Consider the following 22,199-nt stretch of genomic DNA (forward strand, 5'->3'; position numbering starts at 1 on the left):
GGGGGGGGGGGGGCAGCACCAAGGGGTCAAAAGTTCCGCGCTTCAGAAGATGGCATCGAGAGAATTACGTCTCTTCGGCGGGATGCAAAAAGACAAGTGGAAATGCAAATGATACGCGTTACATAATCCGCACCGTCGACCGGGTTATGCTTGACGAGCGTGTCCCGCAAAAATGACATAATACAAATAGTTGTCATTGCTATCGTCATGTCCATCCCCAGGTTGAGACCATCTCAACATCGAGACAATAATCCACCTCTTTCCACGCTAGAATTCTCTTGAAGGAATAGAATGTTACCAGAACTCCCACAACGCCTAATAAAATAGCAATTCTCTCTCTCTCTCTCTCACGTGGGATTAGCGAGTCTTCATAATGGAAGACCTAATCTATTCCGCGATATACTCGTATCTCGTTCTTGATATGTGATTGCGTGTCTCGGCACTCGCCGCGAGTTGAGACACTTGAAACGCAATCCTGATTCGCAGCGGCCGACCATAGTGGAAGCTTGTTCGGGTGGGAGAGACCGTCGCGAGCGAAGGAAGGTGGGAAGAGAGGAAAAGAGTTAAGATGGTGGACCGGAATGGAGCGGTGGTTGGTCGCGTGCGAATGTACAGTTCGCGTACGTATACACGAACGCAACGGAATGTTGGTTACAGAAAGTCAGGGAGGCGAGTCTATACGGAAATTCAACGTGCGAAGATTCGTGTAGAAATCGCTCATGAAAAATGCGCACGTCTCTCTACACTCAACAGCTGAATAAGAACCGTCTAAGAACCACACACGCATATTCTCGAAAAAACACAGTTCCCCTCCTCTGCTATAATATATTCATCTCTCTGTGCTAAAGTGCGCGCATGTATAATTAAGCCAATGTTAATTCTCGAAGAGACGACACAAATACCGTACCGAATGCAATCTCTAACGCGTCTCTTTCAACGAAGAAAAACGTGAGTTCGGTAAACAGCGACTCTTCGGGTCGCTCAAATATTAGACAATCGCGAGTCTTGCCAGAGTAAAAATTCATAGGTGTATATATACATATATATATATTTTTTGTTTTCGAATAAAATCACAAGGCTCCGAAGATGACGCTCCGAAATTTGCGAGATTTCAGTCTACGAACGAACGTACATCTCTCCTCGTCCTTAATGTCGGCGGTGCGGCGCGGCGTGTGTTTCAAGATAGCCGGAGTCTTGCTGTCAGTATAAGTCAACGGCCTCTCTCACTTCCATACCAACGCAATATACCTGACCGAGCATCAACCAGGCTTACCGCAAGAGTTATGAAATTGGTCTTAGAGTAAACCGTGGTTTACTGACGTTTGAAAAGTAATTGAACCATGCGAGATGATCGTATTTCATGAATAACGATATCTATTTGTAGATATGCGGTTGCTTTTTATAATTAATTCCGTTCACAAGAAGAATTGACCGACCGTACAAGAAACATGGAAAAAACTTGCGTAAATTAGAAATCTGACAAATTCAGTTAAAAAGGTATAAGTCAAATACAGTTGTATGTATCTATCAAACATTCTAGTCGAGATAACCAGAAATTCCAATCACAATAATCAGAATTTTGACTGATGTAAGAATGCATTTTGTTTTGTACTTTTCGTTGACTTACAATCAAGACTTTTCTCAGTAAAGATTTGAAAATTGAACTGAAAGCGCTTTTTGAGACATTTCGTTTCAATCCTCCAAAAATCTGTTAATCGAAAGAAATTAATTTTTTTTCGGTTTAAAGAGACAGACGATGTAACAAATGCATAAAATAAATGTATTATATTACCGTAGAAATCTAAAATTGTTTTGTAGCTTTGCCTGCAGTAGCTTTACGACATCTTAATTTAGTTAATTCATGTATAATACTTTCTAAAACATTTAGAGTGAATTGTTAAGGTTGACTCAATTTTCACTCTTTGGAGTGAAAATCCACTTCAAAGAATTTAAAGAGCATGAAAAAGGTTAATATAGTCTATCTTTGTTTGATAACTTCAGATTGTATAAAATAAACAAACATTAATACAGATAAACACAGATTAGGATTCGAAACCAAAAATTTGTATTCGCGATTGATAGTTATTTATTAATAGTAGTTGTGAATGTAAATTGCTTGTAATTTAAATGCATGCCTATAAAAAAGAATATTCTATACTTATAAACGGAAAATTTTACTCAGCCATTTCTTCTAAGTAAAAAATCTTACATAAAACATATTTTTTTATGTAATAATACGTATCTGTCTATTAAAAATCAGGAGTAACTTGTCTAGAAGATATTCTACCACAATAACTCTATCGAATAGCCTCTTGAGATAATAGAATATGCAAGTTGCTCACTGCATGCTCGTTGCTTATTTGTAAAAGATAAGTACGTGGCCCTGCCACGAGATGGACCTGCTTCTCGTAAGAAGGAAACGCGCGTTCAGGAATTCTATATAAGAAGACGTATACACAAATCGAGATTTGAAAATCTCCTAAAGATTCTAAAGCTTTATTTCGGAGTACGCGCTTTGAATGTTTTGCTTATTTTAGAATGTGATGTTAATTAATAATATTTTATTATTTTAACACTAAAATTGGATGAACCGTTTATATATAATTATGTACATGAAGAATATTTTTACTGAGGCGATGTGCACGTCATTACACATTCTTCTAGTTGGAAGATTAAGTAATTATTGCGAAAAGGTTAAACCTCACCAATTAACTTTGATCTTTATATGTATATAATTAAAGTCGATATAATCCGTGACTGAATCACGCACACTTTGAATCATGGCGAACTCTTCTATAGAATTTATGCCAACAACGACAATAAATTTCAAAATTGAGATCTTTATCATTTCTTACAAGTCCAATATACAAGTCTCTAGAGCTGTCACGTCGTGACAATTGTTTCATATAAAAGCTGTGTGCAATCTGTGCTTACGAAATAGTAGTCCGCGCAGACTAGTAATTTGCACGAAGAAACAACGTGGGAGTTTTTAGAGTTGTATGTAGATGATTAATTAAAAAACGTTATCGTTATACGAAAATTTATATGTATAGTATATGTGCACGAAATACTGCTGATGAATAATATCCTTGACACATACATACATCATTATATGTAATACTACTCAGCAATATCTCACACATATATACACATAAATGATACAATAAATTGTGTGTATGTGTAAGTTCTACTTACACTGTGACTAATCGTCTTTGAAATCCCCTTAAATACTCCAATTAAATCTTTTTTCGATTACAGTTGGAAATATCGCACTGCTGACGTCTCCGTGGAATTTGAAAAAATTGCTACAGACATTGCCCTAGAAAATCTGAATAACGATTTTCAAGGCGAGGCATTATGTCAGAGACCGATATCTAAGGTAACAGCAGCAGCATACCTAGCTCTTATCGTTCGATTTCTTCTTCGTAACTGTGGGACCTGAGAGGAGCATCGCTCCCTCGCGGCCGTTGTCCCCGATCGGGGCATCCGAGATTATAGGCAGGTAGGTATGCGACTTAGGGGAGGAAGGGAGGGGGGAGAGAGAGAGAGAGAGAGGAAGGGTCGACCAGATGGGACCCGGGCGCACTCGTGCAAGACACGATTCGCAACGAAGAATAAAGGAAACCGGGAGCACCTGTTGCCGCAAAACGCGGACACACGCGCTAAATTTCGAAGAAACGGAGACCGGACACGCGTAGTAACGCCGTACGGCACGAGATTGATCCAGCAATATAGCGAAGAATACCAACGAATATCGTTAGATGATGAATCTTGTATCGATTTCGTAATTACTATATATTATGTGATTTTTGTACTGAAAGTAGGATGAGTAAAGTATATTTTACGATAAAATGTAACAAAAAATTTTTTTTTATAACTTTTATTGCATTGTAAGAGCGACCGATCCGAATGCTACCTCTTCACAGTCCGCTTAGATATACATATGTGATAGTAATGGTTATTAGTGTTTATTATTATACATTGTCGTAAAAGCTGCATTTCAATTTTGCAAGTAGCAGACAGTTACCGGTGTGTACTCTTTACGTAATTTTGAGAAGTATGACGGTATTAATTTTGTAATTACAGTCTAGCTTGGAGAAATCTTGAATGTATAGCTTTCAAATGATATAACTGAATTAAATTTGATTTGATAACAAAATGCGTGCATGTATCCGCAGTGTATACACAGTTACGTTGGATGTTTTCTAATTGTAAAATCACTAGATCGACACAATACTATACACATCCAGTGCTCAGTCCAAGAGACCAAGGCTAGTCGACTGTGTAAGCTTGTACTTTCAAATAGTGACAATTACGAGGACAATAACATATGCTAGTGATCACAGCGTTTATAAATAAGATTGAAAGATACTGAATGTGACCGGCATTTCTACTTTCTTTTCCATTCAATACGGGCGGAAAAAGTTACGTATTTATTCTAATTCTATCCGAAACCGTGCAGAGCGTACATATTTCGTTCCAATTAAATCGCGCACAATGGGTACATTCCTGTGTACATTTGTGTTAAGATTAAAATGTATTGAGGAATTGGAAAGCATCCATTATAATGCGTATTAATCGGCATTCTATATCCCCTGCTATTTCATAAACCTTTTCCCTTTTTTCAATTTTTTTATATAGATTAAATTCTTTCTGTATAAAAATTTTTACCAATAACATAATTCACGTCACTATATGATTAACAAACTTGTGTCATATAATATGAATGTATATTTATTTCAAAACAAAATAGTATTCTATAATCCCCTCTGTATAAGCTATCTAATAGTCTCTAGTTGTCATTTTATCATTGTTTACATTATTATCACATTACTCCTTCCTGTTCTTTAGCGAAAACTTAATTATAGTATTTTGTAGTAGACTCTATAAAAACTTTTAGTTATGTTCACTTATAGATATTCATTTTATTAAAAAAATTTTAATGACCCAATTAAATAAATTTAGTATACATTACTAAAGAAAATCTGACATATTTAACAGGAAGAAATTAATTATGCTCATATGGTGTAATCTCTAGAAGAATTGTAATTCGTTCATATTCCGACATATCTACCGTCGAATCTACCAGATTTCAAATTTATGCAACCAAAGTTTTTTTCGATGTAAATATAGCTACACTGCAAAATGTTTCAGTTATACCAAACAAGAACTATTATGATGATTGATTACATCAATCAGAATTCTGGTTATCGTAATTGAGAATTTTTAGTTATGTATAACTAGAATATTTGATAGATTTATAAGTATCTATATATAATTTGTATTCTTTTTATTGAATTCACTATATTTTCTATTTGTGCAGCCAATTCATTTTTTTGAGTGTACCAAAAAAATGAAAGACACGTATCCTACATTACAGCCCATTAAATCTGTATAAAAAGATTGGAGAACTGCAACCCCTGTAAATTTTCCCGTAAAGTTAAGTCAAGTCGCGTTTGTTTAAACAGTTAAGTAAAATCCTTTATTCAACACGTAAACATCAACGTAAGGTACGGTGATAAATTCCTTGAGTTTGCGTTTCGTTGTAATGTTCCTTCTTTAGCATCGCTAGGATTATATCGAGGTAAAATTGCACGGAAAATATCTCAATCGCGAAAGGAAAGAGTATATCGTAACCGTACGTCCTTGTGCAAAACCGTGCTAAAGCATCTACTACTTTCAAATTTCGTATAAACATGGGTGAGTGAAAATCCAATCAAACATTTAAATCGAATCACAACCTCGCTCAATTTGAAAAAGATAAAGATACAGTCGGTGATAAAATTAAAATTTGAGACGGACGATGAAATAGAGATTAGGAGATTAGTACCGTTTAAATAAAGTCAGGATCGCAGGATCAATTGAGAGTCGCAAGGGGGTGAGAGAAGGAAGAGAAAATGACAGAGCGCGTGCTCCAAGCGTATAACCGGGTGATCGTGTCGGCATGGTACAAGGTTGGAAGTAATGGACGACCTTTCGAGGGCGCGATGCTCCGCCCTCACCGGATAATTCGAAAAACAATGGCAGCCGACGACACGCACCGGCATGACCGCGCAAGCGTCTCGCACCGACAGAGGGGGAGAGAGAGACCGGCTTCCGCGAGAGCAGAATCACCGCCGTTTTGCATAACGCGGGTCTTACAAATTCTCTGGCATCGAGCCGGACTGCTAGATATAAGAAAACATATATCGTGTCTAGTTGCATGTGGCATAATACATTTTACTACACAGTTAAGATCAATCCTATATGATTATTGTACACGTATAGTCTCGAAATCTTCGACGTAGAGAGGAATCGCGTGAACGCTTGAAATCACACATACAAGTCTATTGCGCAAAATGAAACAAATTCCTAATTTTCGAAATCAAGAAACGCTTCATACTCTTCATAGATCATCATTGAAATCCTCATCGCAGCTTTCTCTTCGTTTCGATACCACACACTTAATTTTATGAATATTTCTTTTGACTTAATTGCTAGCTTAATTAAAAAATATTTCCTAATATGGCTTTAGAGTAATTGTCCAGTAAGCTAAAAATATATACTGAAAAATATAATAACGTATACAGTGGAGTCTTTGTTATCTGCAAATGCAATTGTTTCGATAAAAATTTAATCAGTTCCAAAATTATCTTGGCAATTTAGTCAAGACATATAGCATTTAAAATAGAACAAGTACGGAAAAATATATCAGTTATTGTAGCTAGTGAGCCAAGAATTTCTTCGAAATATTTCTTGTACACACTATCTAACTATACGAATAGTACAGTAATGTCACGTCACGTTTCGAAGGACGCGAATACAACGTAATTCAATAAATCAATGGCATATCAATATGATAAAAAGAGATGTAGAATTTTTTACATAATTTATATTAAGAATATTTAAATTTGACGTTAAGATTTATTAAAAGTCATTTGTGTGCGTGTGTTTTATTTTGGAGCGATGACGTTAAATCCTAAGAAAAATAAGTCAACTTGCGTAAATAATGCAATACGACAAAATATTATAAAAGCATTGAAAATTTACAAATAAACAAATAACGTAAAAAAACGAAAAAGTCAAAGATAAAATTTTCGAATAGATCAAATAACTGATGACTTTCAAATTGTTCCAATAGATTTATTGCTAGAGCTTAGACAATTTAAGTTCGTACGTCTCGTATATTTGAGAAATATTAAATATTTTTTTAATACTATATTATATTACTGAAAATCATCTAGAGGCATGACTCAGCTCTAATCTTTTCTACATATTTTCTATTCTTAATAGGGTTTCTAAGTCTATGGAACAATACAGTGTCTCAAACTTTTTGATATACCATTTGTGGACAAGTAATAAATTGAGTCCTCTATCATCCGTTTCTAACGTTAGTTATTCAATGATCAGAATGTCTAAAAGAAACATCTTTAAGATATTTTCTCGGATATTTCATAAAAAACTTTGGACGATATTTTAAATTTGTGCGATTTTATCCGATTGTCCGGCAATATTTAGAAATTAGTATTTCTGTTGAGTATTAAGAAAATTGCAAAATGATGGAAGATTTTTCGATTCGGTTTAGTCTGGTTTAGTCCGTCCATAAGCGATATTTGGAAAAATTTAGGAAACACCCTCTATATATGTATAACCTCATAAACAATAAATCATTTTGTCCGTGCGCGTATAAAAAAGAAAATTTCTATTTACTTTCTATTTTCTGTCATAAATAGTATTCACTCGTGCTTGCAATTAATCGAGTTGATTAATTATATACAATGCATTAAGCGAATAATTGCGGAATATTATTTTCGAATAAGGATACTAAATTATATAGTACTATATCTCGAATCGTTTCTGTTAAATTGAAAGTGATAATAATTGAGTTTTAAATATCGTCTAGAGACTTCACATATACTAGTGCTAAAAGATTGCATCTATGCAATCTCGATATTTTCCTATATCTTTCTTTTTAACACCTTTATTGCCATTATGTTATTCATACAGGATGTGTCTCGAAATTCGTAAATCAAAGACGCTTACTGTTTCACAAACTATTGCTTATAATATATACAAATTTACAAATAACCTTTTTTACTTAATGTTTTGATAAGTTTCTTTTGTTGTAGTATTTCGATTTGCGAATTTCAGAGGACACTCCTATAGTTAATAAAATCTTAAAAAAAAAAATAGCTCTTAGAAGCTGTAATCTTATCGCCATCACGTGGATGTCGTGGATACGCGACGATTGACGCAAGATGTGTTCGCCAAGAGCGGCTTTTTGTTTACATCTCGAGACAAGGTATAACGTTTTTACATTTCGAAAAACTTGTTAATCACGATACTTAATGAATATGAGTTCGATGAGCGAAAACATCTCGATCTTTCTTTCCACGCACAAGAATCTGTGATCGAAGCTTGCGTAAGACAAAGATAAACCTGACTCGGTTGGTTTTTTCGCCTTTCGATATTTAATGATTTCCACAAAATGATACGCCAGTTTTACGTTCTAAAAAGTAGAAGAGTACTTCCTATCGGAGAATCAAATTTGAATTAGGTAAGCAAACTGCAATTCACGATTTTGAAAAGCCACGTGTCATTAAGAGTATTTTTAGGATCTATTATGATTTAGTACAGAGAAAAGCATCTCGCGCGCGCGTCTACAGTTATTTAGCACCATAATGAATTTGAGGATTTTTAAACCGACAGTCTGAATCAAGCGGGTTTAGCTGTTCTCTTTTCTTATCGGATTACAATCTTCCTTACGATACACAGAGAGAGGATATTTACATAACCTTAGGTTCCAAAAAAAAAAGCAATATCTTACTATATCGCAGTTCTATCGATAATATAGAATCAGAATAATATAGAATAGGCATTATACTTAATTGCAGGCAGTATAAATACCGTAATGTTAAGTGGATTTCGATTGTTGGCGAAAGTCTCGTCGTGAATGCGTCTCAGCAGGAAACTATAACGTACGCGTGTTTACATAACTTATTTAAAAAGCGCAGTAGAGTTATTATTTCTTTTTAACGCTGAAGATGGCTCGAAGAGTTAAGCCGGAACGTCCGATGGATTTAATTGTGTTATCAAAATGTCTTTTGTATATAATACTATTTGCGTTTTTCAAGTACTGCGCACCGCATTCTCTAAACCTTTTCGTTGTGTGGTTCCACAAATTTGATTTGTTTAAATAGATTTTAAATATATATTTTTGGAAAATATTTTTAAAGATTTCAATTTCTAATTTTTGAAGATTTTTAATTTGGATTTTTATAATTATAAACAGCAATAATCATATTTTCTCTCAATGTAATTACTAGAATATTAAATTCGTTCGTTATCAACGCTTAAACGACTTATATAATTATTTTGTTAATCCAACGAAATGCCAAAAGAACTGTTCTAACAAGAAGAACGTTTTTCTGCAAAAATAAACAAAAGTTCTTCTTTTTAAACAAGTTATGTAAACACGCGTCATGGTTTCTGTCTGTCTTAATGAAACTTTCTACTCATTTCTATCTCTTTTTGGCGAGTCGCGAATCGCGGGAAGCGGATTCGAGTGTCTTGGGGAAAATTTTATTTGAGTTTCTCACTTGAATAGCGTGATTACAAACATAACGTCACACGAATGGAACGATACAAAAGGTACATACATCTGTTGAGTTATTTTAGAATCAGTTTCAAACGAATCTCTTAGCAGAAACGAAATTACAACATAAACACGGGCTTTATCTTTTCTCGTTTGAAGACGGTTTGTCTCATCGTTCGGGATGCGTGACTTAGCGCAGGACAGGACACGACCTGTATCTCCTGGCAGAGAAAATGCAAGAAGGCACGAATGCGTTTTTTGCACCGACGAAAGTTATTTATTGTTTTGTGTCAATGTTCAGAGCAATTTAGCGATTGGCAGCACACTGAAGAAAACACTAACTCGATAACTAAATGTTTTTAACTCGTAGTGACTTTTTAGTTCAAATATTCATGTGTTTATATAAATTGAATTTAAAGTTAAATATACGTGAATCGTGTCTTCTTCTTCTTGTAAACACATTATTTGTTTCAGTCAACAAATAAGTGCCTCGCAACCTCTGACCGTCGCATTTAGTTGATTCAATTAATGTTTCTTTAAATCGACAACTTTTATTTTAAGTGTCTTTTCGCGCTGTCAGATTAAAGGAGAAAGAGGAAACTATTCAAGTAGGACAATACGTAAAGTTATGGTAACGTAAAAATGACGTTAACATGAGTAGTGATTAATCGCGCGGAAACAAGTGACTTTTAGGAATTGATTTTGGAGATATTTCGATGTTATACGACAATATGTTGGATGACAATCAATGACCGACCGAACTCGCGAAAAAATTTCAATGTACACTTAGCAAAGATATACCGAACGAATAGCAAACGCGAATATTCAGATTTCTATTTGTACTTGTAAAATAATTTATTCCTTTTCATGATTGCGCCAAATACATAAAATACATTCAATTAGATTCGATGTTCGTTACGTCTTACATATAGCGATTAAATTTGTGCGACATTTCTACCATAAATAACAACCAGCTTTCGATATACCCGATTTAATACAATCTCAAAGACTCTGATTGACCATCTCCGTTTCCCGTCAAACGACGATTCTGTTCACGTTAATGTTCACACATTACTCGACAAGTCGATGATTAAAATAATCGATGAGGCTCGGATGATTTAGCTCCTTCGGCGCTTTAGATTTTTACAAATATAGATTTTATCTTTTTCTAAAATGAGAAGATAAAAAGAACTCTCTTGAAGCGAAATCTCTAAAAGAATTAAAGTACTACTAGTGTCACTATATTGAAAAAGAGTGAAAACCCTTGTACTCGTGAATTTTCACTCTGTTCGAGTGAGTTAAACCGAGATTAAAGCTATTAAATATATGTATACTGATAAAGCTAAACAACAATAAGTTAATTATAGGGTTCTTAAAGCAAAGCTTCGAAGGTTTTCGAAAGCTGCGGAAGATCCAAAAACGGAAATATCTCTATTCTCCGACCTGTTTTTATCAATGTACAGATTAACCTTAATTTCAACTTAAATTACTCTTAATCTTTTTTCTAATTTTTAAAATTGGAAGAAGATAAAAAGTAAATTAAACCCCGAAATAAAAACTAATCTACATCAGTCGAAACGGACGTTAGCCCGATGATTCTCAGCCGAGGATGGTTCCAGGGATGCGAATCTCGAGCCGAGAATCAACTCGCCCGTGGCGAACCACTTCCGCCTCGCGCGCGATCTCTCTCTCTCTCTCTCTCTCTCTCTTCGCCGTTACCTTACCTTATTCTGCAACTCGTCGATGAGCACGTAGACGAGTAGCGTGATCTCCTCTTCGTCGGAGCCGAGTGCGTTCCCTTGGAGGCCGGCAGTGGCCACGTACAGGGCGACCAGGATATTTTGCGAATTACTTCCTCCTCCCCCAATTCCTCCCAGCCTCGTTCCCGTCATCGTTCCCGTAGGAGCTGCACACCTGGCGGCTCCAAAATGGATTCCTGCTCGAGTCTGCGATTTCTCTCTCTCTCTCTCTCTCTCTCTCGCTCTCTCTTGCTCCCTCTTCCGCTGTCGGTGCTGTTTGACACACTCGCGCGACGTCCCGACGCCGGAGCGTCTTTATCACTGATCGCTCACTGATTATCCGCCACGCACGACATACTCTCCCTCCCCCCTCTCTCTCTCTTTCTCGCTTGCGATTTGAGGTTATGGGTCTGACGGCGGTCCGAGTGACGGCGGCACCTGGAGTAACCGAAAAGAATAAAAACAAAAAAAACCAAGCTAACCGGAACTCACGCGCGGAGCAGAATCGATCCCGACGGCGGCAGCGGGCGCTACTTCGATGTGTGCTCCCCGTCTCTCGTTTTCTCGCCGCTCTTTCCCCTCGATCGCTCGAGGACGGAGCGCGCCGTCGAAAGTCGCAAAGTTCTATGCAGCACTGACCGTGCGTTCCCCCGACCGAGCGTAACGAGGCGAACACGTAGTTGCCTCACCTGGCGACTGCGCGTCGACGCGGCCCCTCTCTCTCGTTGGCCGGAGCGCCTGGCCTGGCTCGCACTCAGGTGTCTTACAGCGAAAGGAGAGGGGGCAGAGAGGGAGAGAGAGAGAGAGAAGGAAATGTTTAGACATTGCACGGAAGGTGTTCTTGTCTCGAATAAACAACAAAAACGAATTAATATCACGCGGAATTTCAACCGACGTTAATGACGAGTTACGCTAGGGTGTGCGAGAAGATATCGAGCATTCAGGCATTAAGAAAACAAGAGAGAGAGAGAGAGAGGGGAGGAAAAGAGACAAGCACTTGTTGTGCGCCATGAAACAATTTCTCTTTTCCTCTTGCTGCGAGGCAAATAATGAAACAAATATCTAGCGGAATTTCGAGATCTGTGTGTGGGTTAATAACGAGTTGGACAGGTGTGCACGGGTATGTACACCGATGTCGAGCCGTGTACGGGAATCAAAACGAGAAGAGCAGGGAAAATGGAGAAAGAGGGGAACCTGTTGCGCACCGCGAAAGAATATTCGCACTGCGGATACAGGAGCAGGGAAAATTAACACATCGACGTTCGGAAGAAACGGTTTTTTTTCTTCTTTACGTTAAAGTAGCGCGCCGACGAGTTGAAACGGATGTACGAGCGAAGATAATGAGTATTCGGAGATCGGATTTACCGCGAATAAAGAAGAAATACGAACAGAGAGAGAGAGAGAGAGAGAGAGAAGGCTACCCGTATCGCCATATTAACCTGAGCACCGTTTGTTGCTAGTACAGCTAGATTTACTCCTTCCTCTGCTGGTGCAAACTTCCGAAATACTATGCTATTAGGCTATAGATGTCGCTCAAAAAATTATTGCTGTATTTGGAATCGAGCCATCTGAAGAAGACGAGGAAATAAGGAGGAGAAAGGAGATATCTGTCGAGTATACCTGCTTGCTCGGCTACGAAAGAGCTAGGAGGGGGATGGAGGATATAGAATAAAAAAAGAGAGACAGGAAGACCGAGCGCAAAAAAAACAGAGATGTCGAAGGAAAGAAATGGAAGATATTTAACGAAAGTCTGTACTTTTTTAGCTGCACTTATTCTAGCCTGTGCACAGTTTATCTCATTTTATTCTCGTTTTCTCTCCAATACTTATGAGAGGAGGGAAGATGCACAGAAAAAATGTTCGTTCTAGAGACCAAGTCTACATTCAGGAACGAGAGACGAAAAACACGAAATTTGAAAGTTACTCAGAAAATGGGAAAGTCGAGAAAATTCCAAAACGTATAGCCGCTGCGTTGAGGAAAATCGGCGACACGTACGCGCGCGGCGAAGGAAGAGGGAAAGGCACAAAATGGCACAAAATGGCACAAAATCTCGAAGCGGCCGCGCCAGGGCCGCCAGGTGCGCAGATGCTCCACTCGCGGCACTCACAGGCACTCGCCGAGAGCCGATGGTGTGTCACCTCGCTCTCTTCTGCTCTCTTCGTCCACCCGAAGCATTTCATCTCACCTCGCCGCGCCGCTCATGCGGTTCCATGTGGCGCACACACGTGAAACGAGACGACGACGCGACGTTCTTTCGCCGCGCCGCGCCGCGCCGCACCGCACCGTTGTCCGCGGCACTCGCAGGCACTCGTAGAGTACTTCGAGATTCCGTATGTCACGTTAAATATCTACTGGTCAAAAGAGCACGTGTGTTGCGAGGAAAAATGGCGAAGGTGCGTGCGCACGCGCGCAGTTATTCTAATTTAGTGATCGCAGGAACATATATCGATGTATCGGCGTCCTGGATTTTTGTAACGGTGGCAAATTGAAAAACGTAAGCAGTAAGAAGATCAACGTGTTTTTCGATCAATGCACAGATTAACAACAACAATAAATAGAACCGTGTATAATAATAATAATTCTCGTTTGCCCGATTTTTTCAATATGTATTGTTTTTTAACATGTGTTTTATTTACAACTGCTTACACACATTTTTATTTATTAATTTTACCGCTAGTTGTGATGTATAGTCGATTTACTTGATACTTAGATTTTCCTCTGCCCACTGATCTCACATATACTTATGGACTGCACATTTGTGTGCATCAGCTGATGACACACGTAATGTGGTAGCTTTTCCCGTCACACACTCACTTAGGAAAGTTACTGGGTTGTTCAGGAAATGTAAAAATAAAAGACAGAGAGAGAAAGAAAGAGAGATAGAGAAAATTAGGTAATACCATATTTTTAAAATATTTATAAAATTTTACATTGAGATATTGATGTAAAATTTATATAAAATAAATACTTCAAAATGTTGATTTAATGTGTTTACTGTGAGTAAGCGCATATACATAGTCAAAATAACATAGCCATTTCATATTCCTTCGACACTCGACAGAACTTGGTGTCATTTCGTAACATGCCCTGCGATTATGCAGCCACGACGATATATTTATTTATGCGGCTTCCTGTCGCGTAATACAGGGTGTCCCGGAGAGAGAGAGAGAAAGACCCCCGACCTTAATTTCAATGACGAATACCACCATTAACGTTGCAATCGCGTTGCAAAATGTCGGAAATCCAAAGTTTTCGATCGTGCGCCCGCTTTCCTTCACAGTCGAACCATAAGCCAAGCACTCGGAAGAAATCACGAGGTAGCTAAATTGTTATTAAGAATCGCTGCAATTATGAGAGAAAGTACGAAAAATAGCTATAGGAAAGCGGCGCAGGGTATCGCAGCATCGACCGCGCCAACGCTATGTAGTATATTGTATAATATAGATTAATAGTCGATTTGGCCATTCGCACTACATTAGATTAATATTACGGAAAATATTATTTGTTTTTTTTTTTAGAGAGAACACCTCCATCTTTAAAATATAAATCTTGGAATAAGTGTATAATTATAACAATTGGCGATAGGTAATATTAGTCAACAGCTGGTTATTATTAGCGAAAATCAATTTAATATTCCAAAATTATGCACCTTGTACGTTTCGAGTCATCTTCAGCAACAATTTCGAGTTGTTAACAACGATCGCAATATTACATCGACAATGTTAATAGTGCTTATTCCAAAAAGACGACAGCAACAATTGTGAGGTAAATCAAATTCTTACAATTAGTTGGATAGCCAGTGCAGATGATGATAACTTATATATTAAATATGTAACTGACTGTCAAGATGATCGGACACAGTTTGATTTTTGTTCTTATTTAAATCTCTAACGACAAATTTTAATATTATAACTTTCGTGAATCGTACGACGCTGTCCGATGTTATTATAGTTTTGGAATATTAAATTGTGATTTTCGCTAATATATAATCAGCGATTGACTCATATTACCGTCATTCCGATTGTTACAATTATATGTTTTGATATTGTTTTAACTTAATGATTCGATTTCAAAACTTATTAGTTTTATTATATTTTACATTTAAATTCTCTTGGAATAAGATTATATATACAAACATATAATTAAATAAAAGAAATGTATTCCCATTATTCAATAATAATTTTCATGACTTAAGAGGAAGAAAATAGCAATATCTTCAAACCCCCCCTCCCCCGAGATTAGAATTTCTTTTAAATGAAATGAAATTATTTTTATTTGATTGTACTTTTCTCTTAGAACAAACTGTTTGTATTATTAAATTGTCGTATTAAAAATAATCGCGTCTATTTCGTACGTAACGAGATGAACGCGCTACGCGTAAAAAGAAAAAAAATTTACATAGTATTTTTGCATCTCGTTTCTAGGTCACATTTTTAATTTTATATTTAACCGACCGTTTTTTTACATTTATACTGTATACTGGTTTTAATAATTATGAATACCTAAATTTATCAAACATTGAGCCTAATCCCTAATAAAGGGAAAACCTATATTATATAATTTTATCGTTTTAACAATTTAGTATCTCTCACACGTACCTCTGGCTGATTTTACTAATTTTTGTTGTTGTTCTAATTGTTGAGTCTTGTACTACTTTTTTTAACTTTAAATACATTTTTCCTGTGCTATTAGAAGATTTCACATATCTCAGAACGAGAATCCAACATCACGCGACGCTGCTGGCACTGGTTGATGCGTAGCCATTGCCGCTTGTAATAAACAACTCTCGCGCTTACCAATCGTGATGACTGTTGGGTGGCCATTTATTGCCACGCGCTTAGATTTGGCGGTAGGCCGGGCTTATTAGATAATTAATTTCTCGTTAATTATTGCGAAAATTGCAACATGCAGGATTTTTTTACTCAATTTAGTCCGCTCTACCTATATATGTATACATGAGCGCTGTGTCATTGACTGCATTTAACAAAAAAAACTATAATCAGTTAGCACTTAATGAATCTCCGATTGGTTTTTGCCTTTACTAAATCTAATAATAAGTATAGATAAAGAAATTTAAGAAATCAATCATGTTAAAAAATCACTAAGCACTAATTAATTAGTTTTCTCTTTGTTGAATGCAGTCAACAATAATTAAAAGACATTTTGTATATTCTGCTAAATATAACAATATCATTATTGGTTATTTAATTATTTAAAATATTTAGATAGAATAAAGATTTAATTTCGACCGTTATAGGCCGTTATTTTCTATTTCAAAAATATTCATGGTTACTTGGGTACCTTTTGCAATGTACTAATATGCTGTGACATACTAGTTGAAACCCCTTATCTAATGTAATGAAAATGATCAAATTTGCGTATAAACTACACACGTTCATTCTTTCTTCGTCAATCATTCCATTTTTTAAACTTTTTCGACGCCTTTGTCCGCTCGCGGTTCGTCCGCAATCATTGATCGTCGGCTTAACTCTTTTCGTTGGCAATAATCGTTGCCATCTTCGACGAACAATGACGCGAAAGATGTAGCGCTTCGTCGGAAATACCACAATGTCCGATTCCGCCGAGTCATAACGCCACAACACTTGCCGTTTCCTGCGTTTCTCAATCTTTTTCGCAAGGCGCTTAAAGCGAGAACGTCATGATGTGGTTGCAAATAAATTTGCACTTTTTATACATATCGACACGCACAGTCGACGATGACCCAGTCAGATTGTAGATACGTATGCATGCATATTTAAGCGCGCTTGCATAAAAATATCCGTCCCGTTCTTGCGTCGCAACGATCGTCACAGGTTCATATACGTGTGCGGTCAAGTTTGATTAAAACGATTGTGCAAGAATATAATAGATATTCAATTACGGAAGGAATCATTCTCGAGACACTCTTATATTTCGTCCGTCCCTTGTCTAGATTTGCAAGCACAAATCTAAATGGAACGCTGAAGTAGCACATGTGAAGCGTTTTTATAACGCTTCGCATTTTTTTATAGGAGAGAGAGAGAGAGACGCTACGATCAACAGGTTCATATGACGTTCTCTTTATTGCTGCTACTATTAGAAAAAGGTAGACTTTATCTCTCGCTAAAGATTGAGAGAGAGAGAGAGAGAGAGAGAGAGAGAGAGAGAGAACGCTTGTTAGTGTATTCTAGACAATATTCTAGGATAAGTCATAAACTCGCATATGTACACTCAGGCCGTTATAACAAACGTGAGGAAAAGATCATTGTTTGTAAAATGTGCCTCGTGTGATTTATGTTTAGTATCATTTAATGTTATTTGAGATTTGCGTTTTTATAAATTAATTCTCTATAATGGTTGTGAAAATAGCTAAATATATCTCTTTCCATCTCTTTATATTGTAATGTTAAAGGTTGTTATTAAATATATATCTTATTTACTCATGATAAACGTTTTCTTATCTTTTTATTATACAAACAGAAAAACAATAAGAATAAATAAGAAAAAACAATAAGAATAAATTATATGAACAAAAGAATTATATGGAGAAGTAAAATGCTCAGATCGCTCGATTCCTTGACGAAAGAGAACTAGTATTGCGTCTATTTAGCGCGAGATTGGTCGATCACCTGTTGCCTATTAATCGCGATTGGTCGGCCACCTGTTGCTCGCCAACCACGATTGGTTGGTGCCGGCGCGGCGCGGCGGCATTATGTGCCCGCTAAGGGAAGAATTAATATCGATCGACACAATCATGGCCGGCAATCTGTACATATACGGAGTGATGGAGTGCTCCACATTCAGTGAATCTGAAATGTGTGGAATTTCTGTACACGTCGAACTACATCTAATCTAAATTTTTAACGAGTAATTTATTGAATTTTTTATGATGGAGATGTCTCAATTCTGTACTTTTCTGATTTCAACGAAATTTCTTTTTCTGTAGTTGCTGTAATTAACTTTTCTTTTTAAGGAAAAAGCTAATAAAATGATATAGACTTAAAAGACCTCATAAATTTATAAATAAAAATAATATTTAACGAGCTACATTCACAATATACAAATAATTAAAGGAAAACATATGTGTATTTAATTTATTTTTCATATTTATTTATTATTACATATGTAATATACATACACATGTATATATGTGCATGTGTATAATATTACGTATATAATATTGTATATAAACTTATTATTATTTAAACTTAACTCTAACCATCTATCCGCTCATTAACCACTCCACACATGTAAAAAATTCACTTTTCCGACCCTGATCACAATCGCGCATGAGACGTGAACGAGAGATGTTTTTCACACAGCACATCTCGACCGTAACGAAGAATCGGATTTTCACTGGAGATCGCTTGTCTTCGGATCGATTTGGAAAGTGAAGCGGTTCGATTTGGGATCGCGTTTGCGAGTGAGTTGTTTCTTCAAATCGCTGTCAAAAGTCTTTCCCTTTTAGACAATAATTTACCGTCTAAAATACATGGATTTTACGTTACTCGTTCATTTACTTATAAATTATGTTACTTTAACACTAAGAAATGTTGAAAATTAATTTAGCATGAAATATTCATGTAATATAAGCACATTACGTTAAATTAACATTCAGGTATATTAAAAATTCAACACCAAAGTTTTAACGATCGACTTTAATACAAATGCAAAATGTTTTCTACTGTGTACTGATTTTATGGTATGTGCAAATGCAAGTTCTAATCTGCGCTATCTTTGAAAAAAGACGATCTCTTATTAGACGTTCATTATTGTTTGATAGAGAAAAAGCTTAATTCGATCATGTGTCATCGCAGAGAACAAAAAATGTATGAGTTTAAGTTTTATCGGAATTATTTAAGAACGATACCGCTTATTGTTAATCTCGCCGGATTAGCTTTATCCGGGACTGTATAATCCCCGAGAAGCTAAGCCAGGCTTTAATTTAGGGACCGCAGACGCAATCGCGTCTCAATCCCGGATAATACGCCTCTGAGAGATGATAATTAAACCGATGTTAAAAAGTCCTAGAGTGAGCAAAGTCTATTAGGATTCCGGCGTCGAAGAAATCCGGTTTACACTCTTGGACTCTGTCCTATCGAAACTCATCACCAATGCGAATATATTATTACCATCAATATGAATATATTATTGTTCTATGATTATCAATACAACTTAAAATATATTATGGGTCTCATTTATTTTTCTCATTCACATTTATTTATCATCGGCGCCGTTTTCTGCACATGACAGTTTGATTCATATGACAAAATGAGATTTCACCGATCGTCAATACCGAGTCAAACGCAGTTGGACAGTTGAAACGACGGAGATGTTCCCGTTCATTTTCGGGTGTTCCGTAATTTTCGAAAATCTCTGAAACTTTGTGTTTCGAATATAAAACATATTCAAATAATTAACTTACCATTGTTTGTTTTTATCAATAGATTAGCTTTAATATCTCTTTAGAAGCCTTTAATTTTTCATTTTCTTCTAGCTCTAAGAAAAAAATAGAAACCATTAAACTGAGATTGAATCAATCTATATTGATAGAAATAAATATAACAAGTAGATATATACGTATAATCAGCGCTCGTGGTCTCTTTCGAGTCTTTGTTTAATAATCAACAGAGTAGATATATAGGTAATATTTAATTATTAACGCGTTGTGATGTTTTTTGTTTGATCTCATTTATCGCGAACTTTAAATTGTATGCAAAACCTGAGCGCGTATACAAGTAACGTATGTATTAGTATATTATTGAGAAAGAACGTGAACGAGAAAGCGATGTCTCGCGTTGGAAAAACGCGCAACTTTTATGACATTTCAGGATTTAGAAATCTAGACTCTCGAGGCCCAGTTGGTCGATTACTCAGCCTAGAATTTTTTATCAAGAATCTGTAATAATCTCTCAGCCATAACGGTTCCATCATCTATCACAACCGAAAAAGCGCTGATTCCGTCTGCATAAAATTCATAAAAATCTAACGGTTATTTCTCTCCCTCTCTTTTATTTGATGCCGATTAACTGTAACCGCGATTCAATTGTCTTTCTTACGACTGTTTTTGTCTCCAATGCAGATTACCTACTAAAATCTCGGTCCAACTTACTCTCTTCACCTTTTTCTAATTTTTAAAACTAGAAAAAGACGAAAAGTCAGTTGTACCGAGATTCAAATTAAACTATAATACATTGGTAGATACGGGCATTGTATAACCCCTTCCTGCATAGAGATCTGGGATTCACGCGAAGAAGAACAGAAGATAGACGGAAGACGGAAAAGTCTTCACAAAGTTTCTATCAGATTAAAGGAGCCAGAAGAGCATTGGAGATTGATGATTGCAAACAGAATATGAAAATTTGAGCAATCAGATAATTTTAATTTTTAACCCGTTTCGTTTCGATTGATTTCGCATAATCTCCAATTCATAGTCTGGGTTTTAAAGGGCCTCGACGAGATCGATCCATTTCGCGATTCTCTTACGTGCGACACAAGAGGACGGAGAATGGATTCATCGTTGCGCGGGGAACTTTCTCTCGGCCGGCGCGGCGGACAGGCGCTCCAACGCGTCGCGTGTATACGTGCAGCTAAACGTGGCTCTTGTGTCTGACGACGTAACTTTCGAAATGACAGGACAGGTCTCTCGCAGATTGCCAGTGCATTCCTTTCAACGATGCACATGGGATTGATCCTTGTGCCGCGATCTCGAGGACTCTTGCGTTGTAATCCGTAAAAGTACATCCGCGCATCCCGTTAAAATAATTATGAGGAAGTTGCGTAGAGACGATACCTCGTTATAGAATATGCGCAGCATTACCTTTATCACGCGGAAAGAACGGTTTTGCTAAAGCATCTTAAAAAATCTAACTATATTACGTACGTATATAATTTGTAGAATTGCGGAAAATATACTTCAATTATTTAATGATTATCCCTAATGCTGTAAAAAACTTTTGACATAATCCAGCAACTATAGTTACTTGAACTATTTATACTTTGATGGTCCGATCCAATATATGTATAAATTATTTTCAGATCTATATCTCTATAAATTCTCTATGATATTTAGCAAATTTTCCGTGAGGCACTTTCGCTTTCAGAATAAGGAATATGCTCTATTAAAACAAGAAAAATATATCAAATTCATGTAATATTTGTCTCCTTATAATTGATCTCAGATTGTCTCTCTTTGCATTTTATACTATCTCCAATAGACTGTTGGTACATATTTACTATACTGAATCTATCATTAAATGTATGCCAAGTTCTTGATTAGTAAACGAAAGTTGCACAAAAAATAACGTGTACATCAAGTCAATTTCAGGCATTCTACGGCAAGTACGACGACTTGATCCGGCTTCCCGCAAGGACGTTCTCATAAACAGAGAGAGAGAGAGAGAGAGAGAGAGAGAGAGAGATCGCGGGCTTTCGCAAGGAGGCCGTAGATTTCATGAGGAAGCAAGGCCTCTTCCCGGGAAGCGAGCGGCGCGGCGCGGAGCGGCGTCAGATGCCGAGGAAGCCGGCTCTCGCGGCGAAGACGCGAGAAAGAGGGGGCAATCGGGAGAGAGTGAGCGAGAACACTGAGTGGTCGCTGACCTGGCCGGAACGTTGACTCCATGTAGTCTCTCCCTCCCTCTACCCCCGTCATCCACCTTTACATTTTCCCCTGGATTGTAGCCGTACCTTCGATTACGCAGAGTTATACCACTTATATACCTCTTACCTACCTTCTCCGTTCGCTTCGCTACACCTCGCCGACCTCGCCTCATCTCCTCGCGCATCGCCTATGAGTTTGTCCGGCGACGATAGCGTATCTCATCCGTCATCATCGCGTTCCCGAGGAATCGCCGATCTCCTCCTTTCCTTCCCCCTTCCACGGAGCTTCCTACACGTTTTTCCTTCCT

The 22,199-nt window shown here is 37.0% G+C and overlaps 1 protein-coding gene across 1 annotated transcript in view; it reads right to left on the reverse strand.

The window, feature by feature from the left end:
* Positions 1–11,747, reverse strand: part of LOC108780383 (RNA-binding protein fusilli) — a 34,176-nt gene extending 22,429 nt beyond the window's left edge. Inside the window, exon 1 of the mRNA XM_018548065.1 lies at positions 11,299–11,747. Coding sequence (XP_018403567.1) covers positions 11,299–11,466 — 168 coding nt within the window. The 5' untranslated portion in view covers positions 11,467–11,747. The remainder of the gene's footprint in view (positions 1–11,298) is intronic.
* Positions 11,748–22,199: the final 10,452 nt, after the last annotated feature.

This window comes from Cyphomyrmex costatus, unplaced genomic scaffold (genome assembly GCF_001594065.2).
Source record: "Cyphomyrmex costatus isolate MS0001 unplaced genomic scaffold, Ccosl1.0 scaffold70, whole genome shotgun sequence".
NCBI classification, from domain to species: domain Eukaryota; kingdom Metazoa; phylum Arthropoda; class Insecta; order Hymenoptera; family Formicidae; genus Cyphomyrmex; species Cyphomyrmex costatus.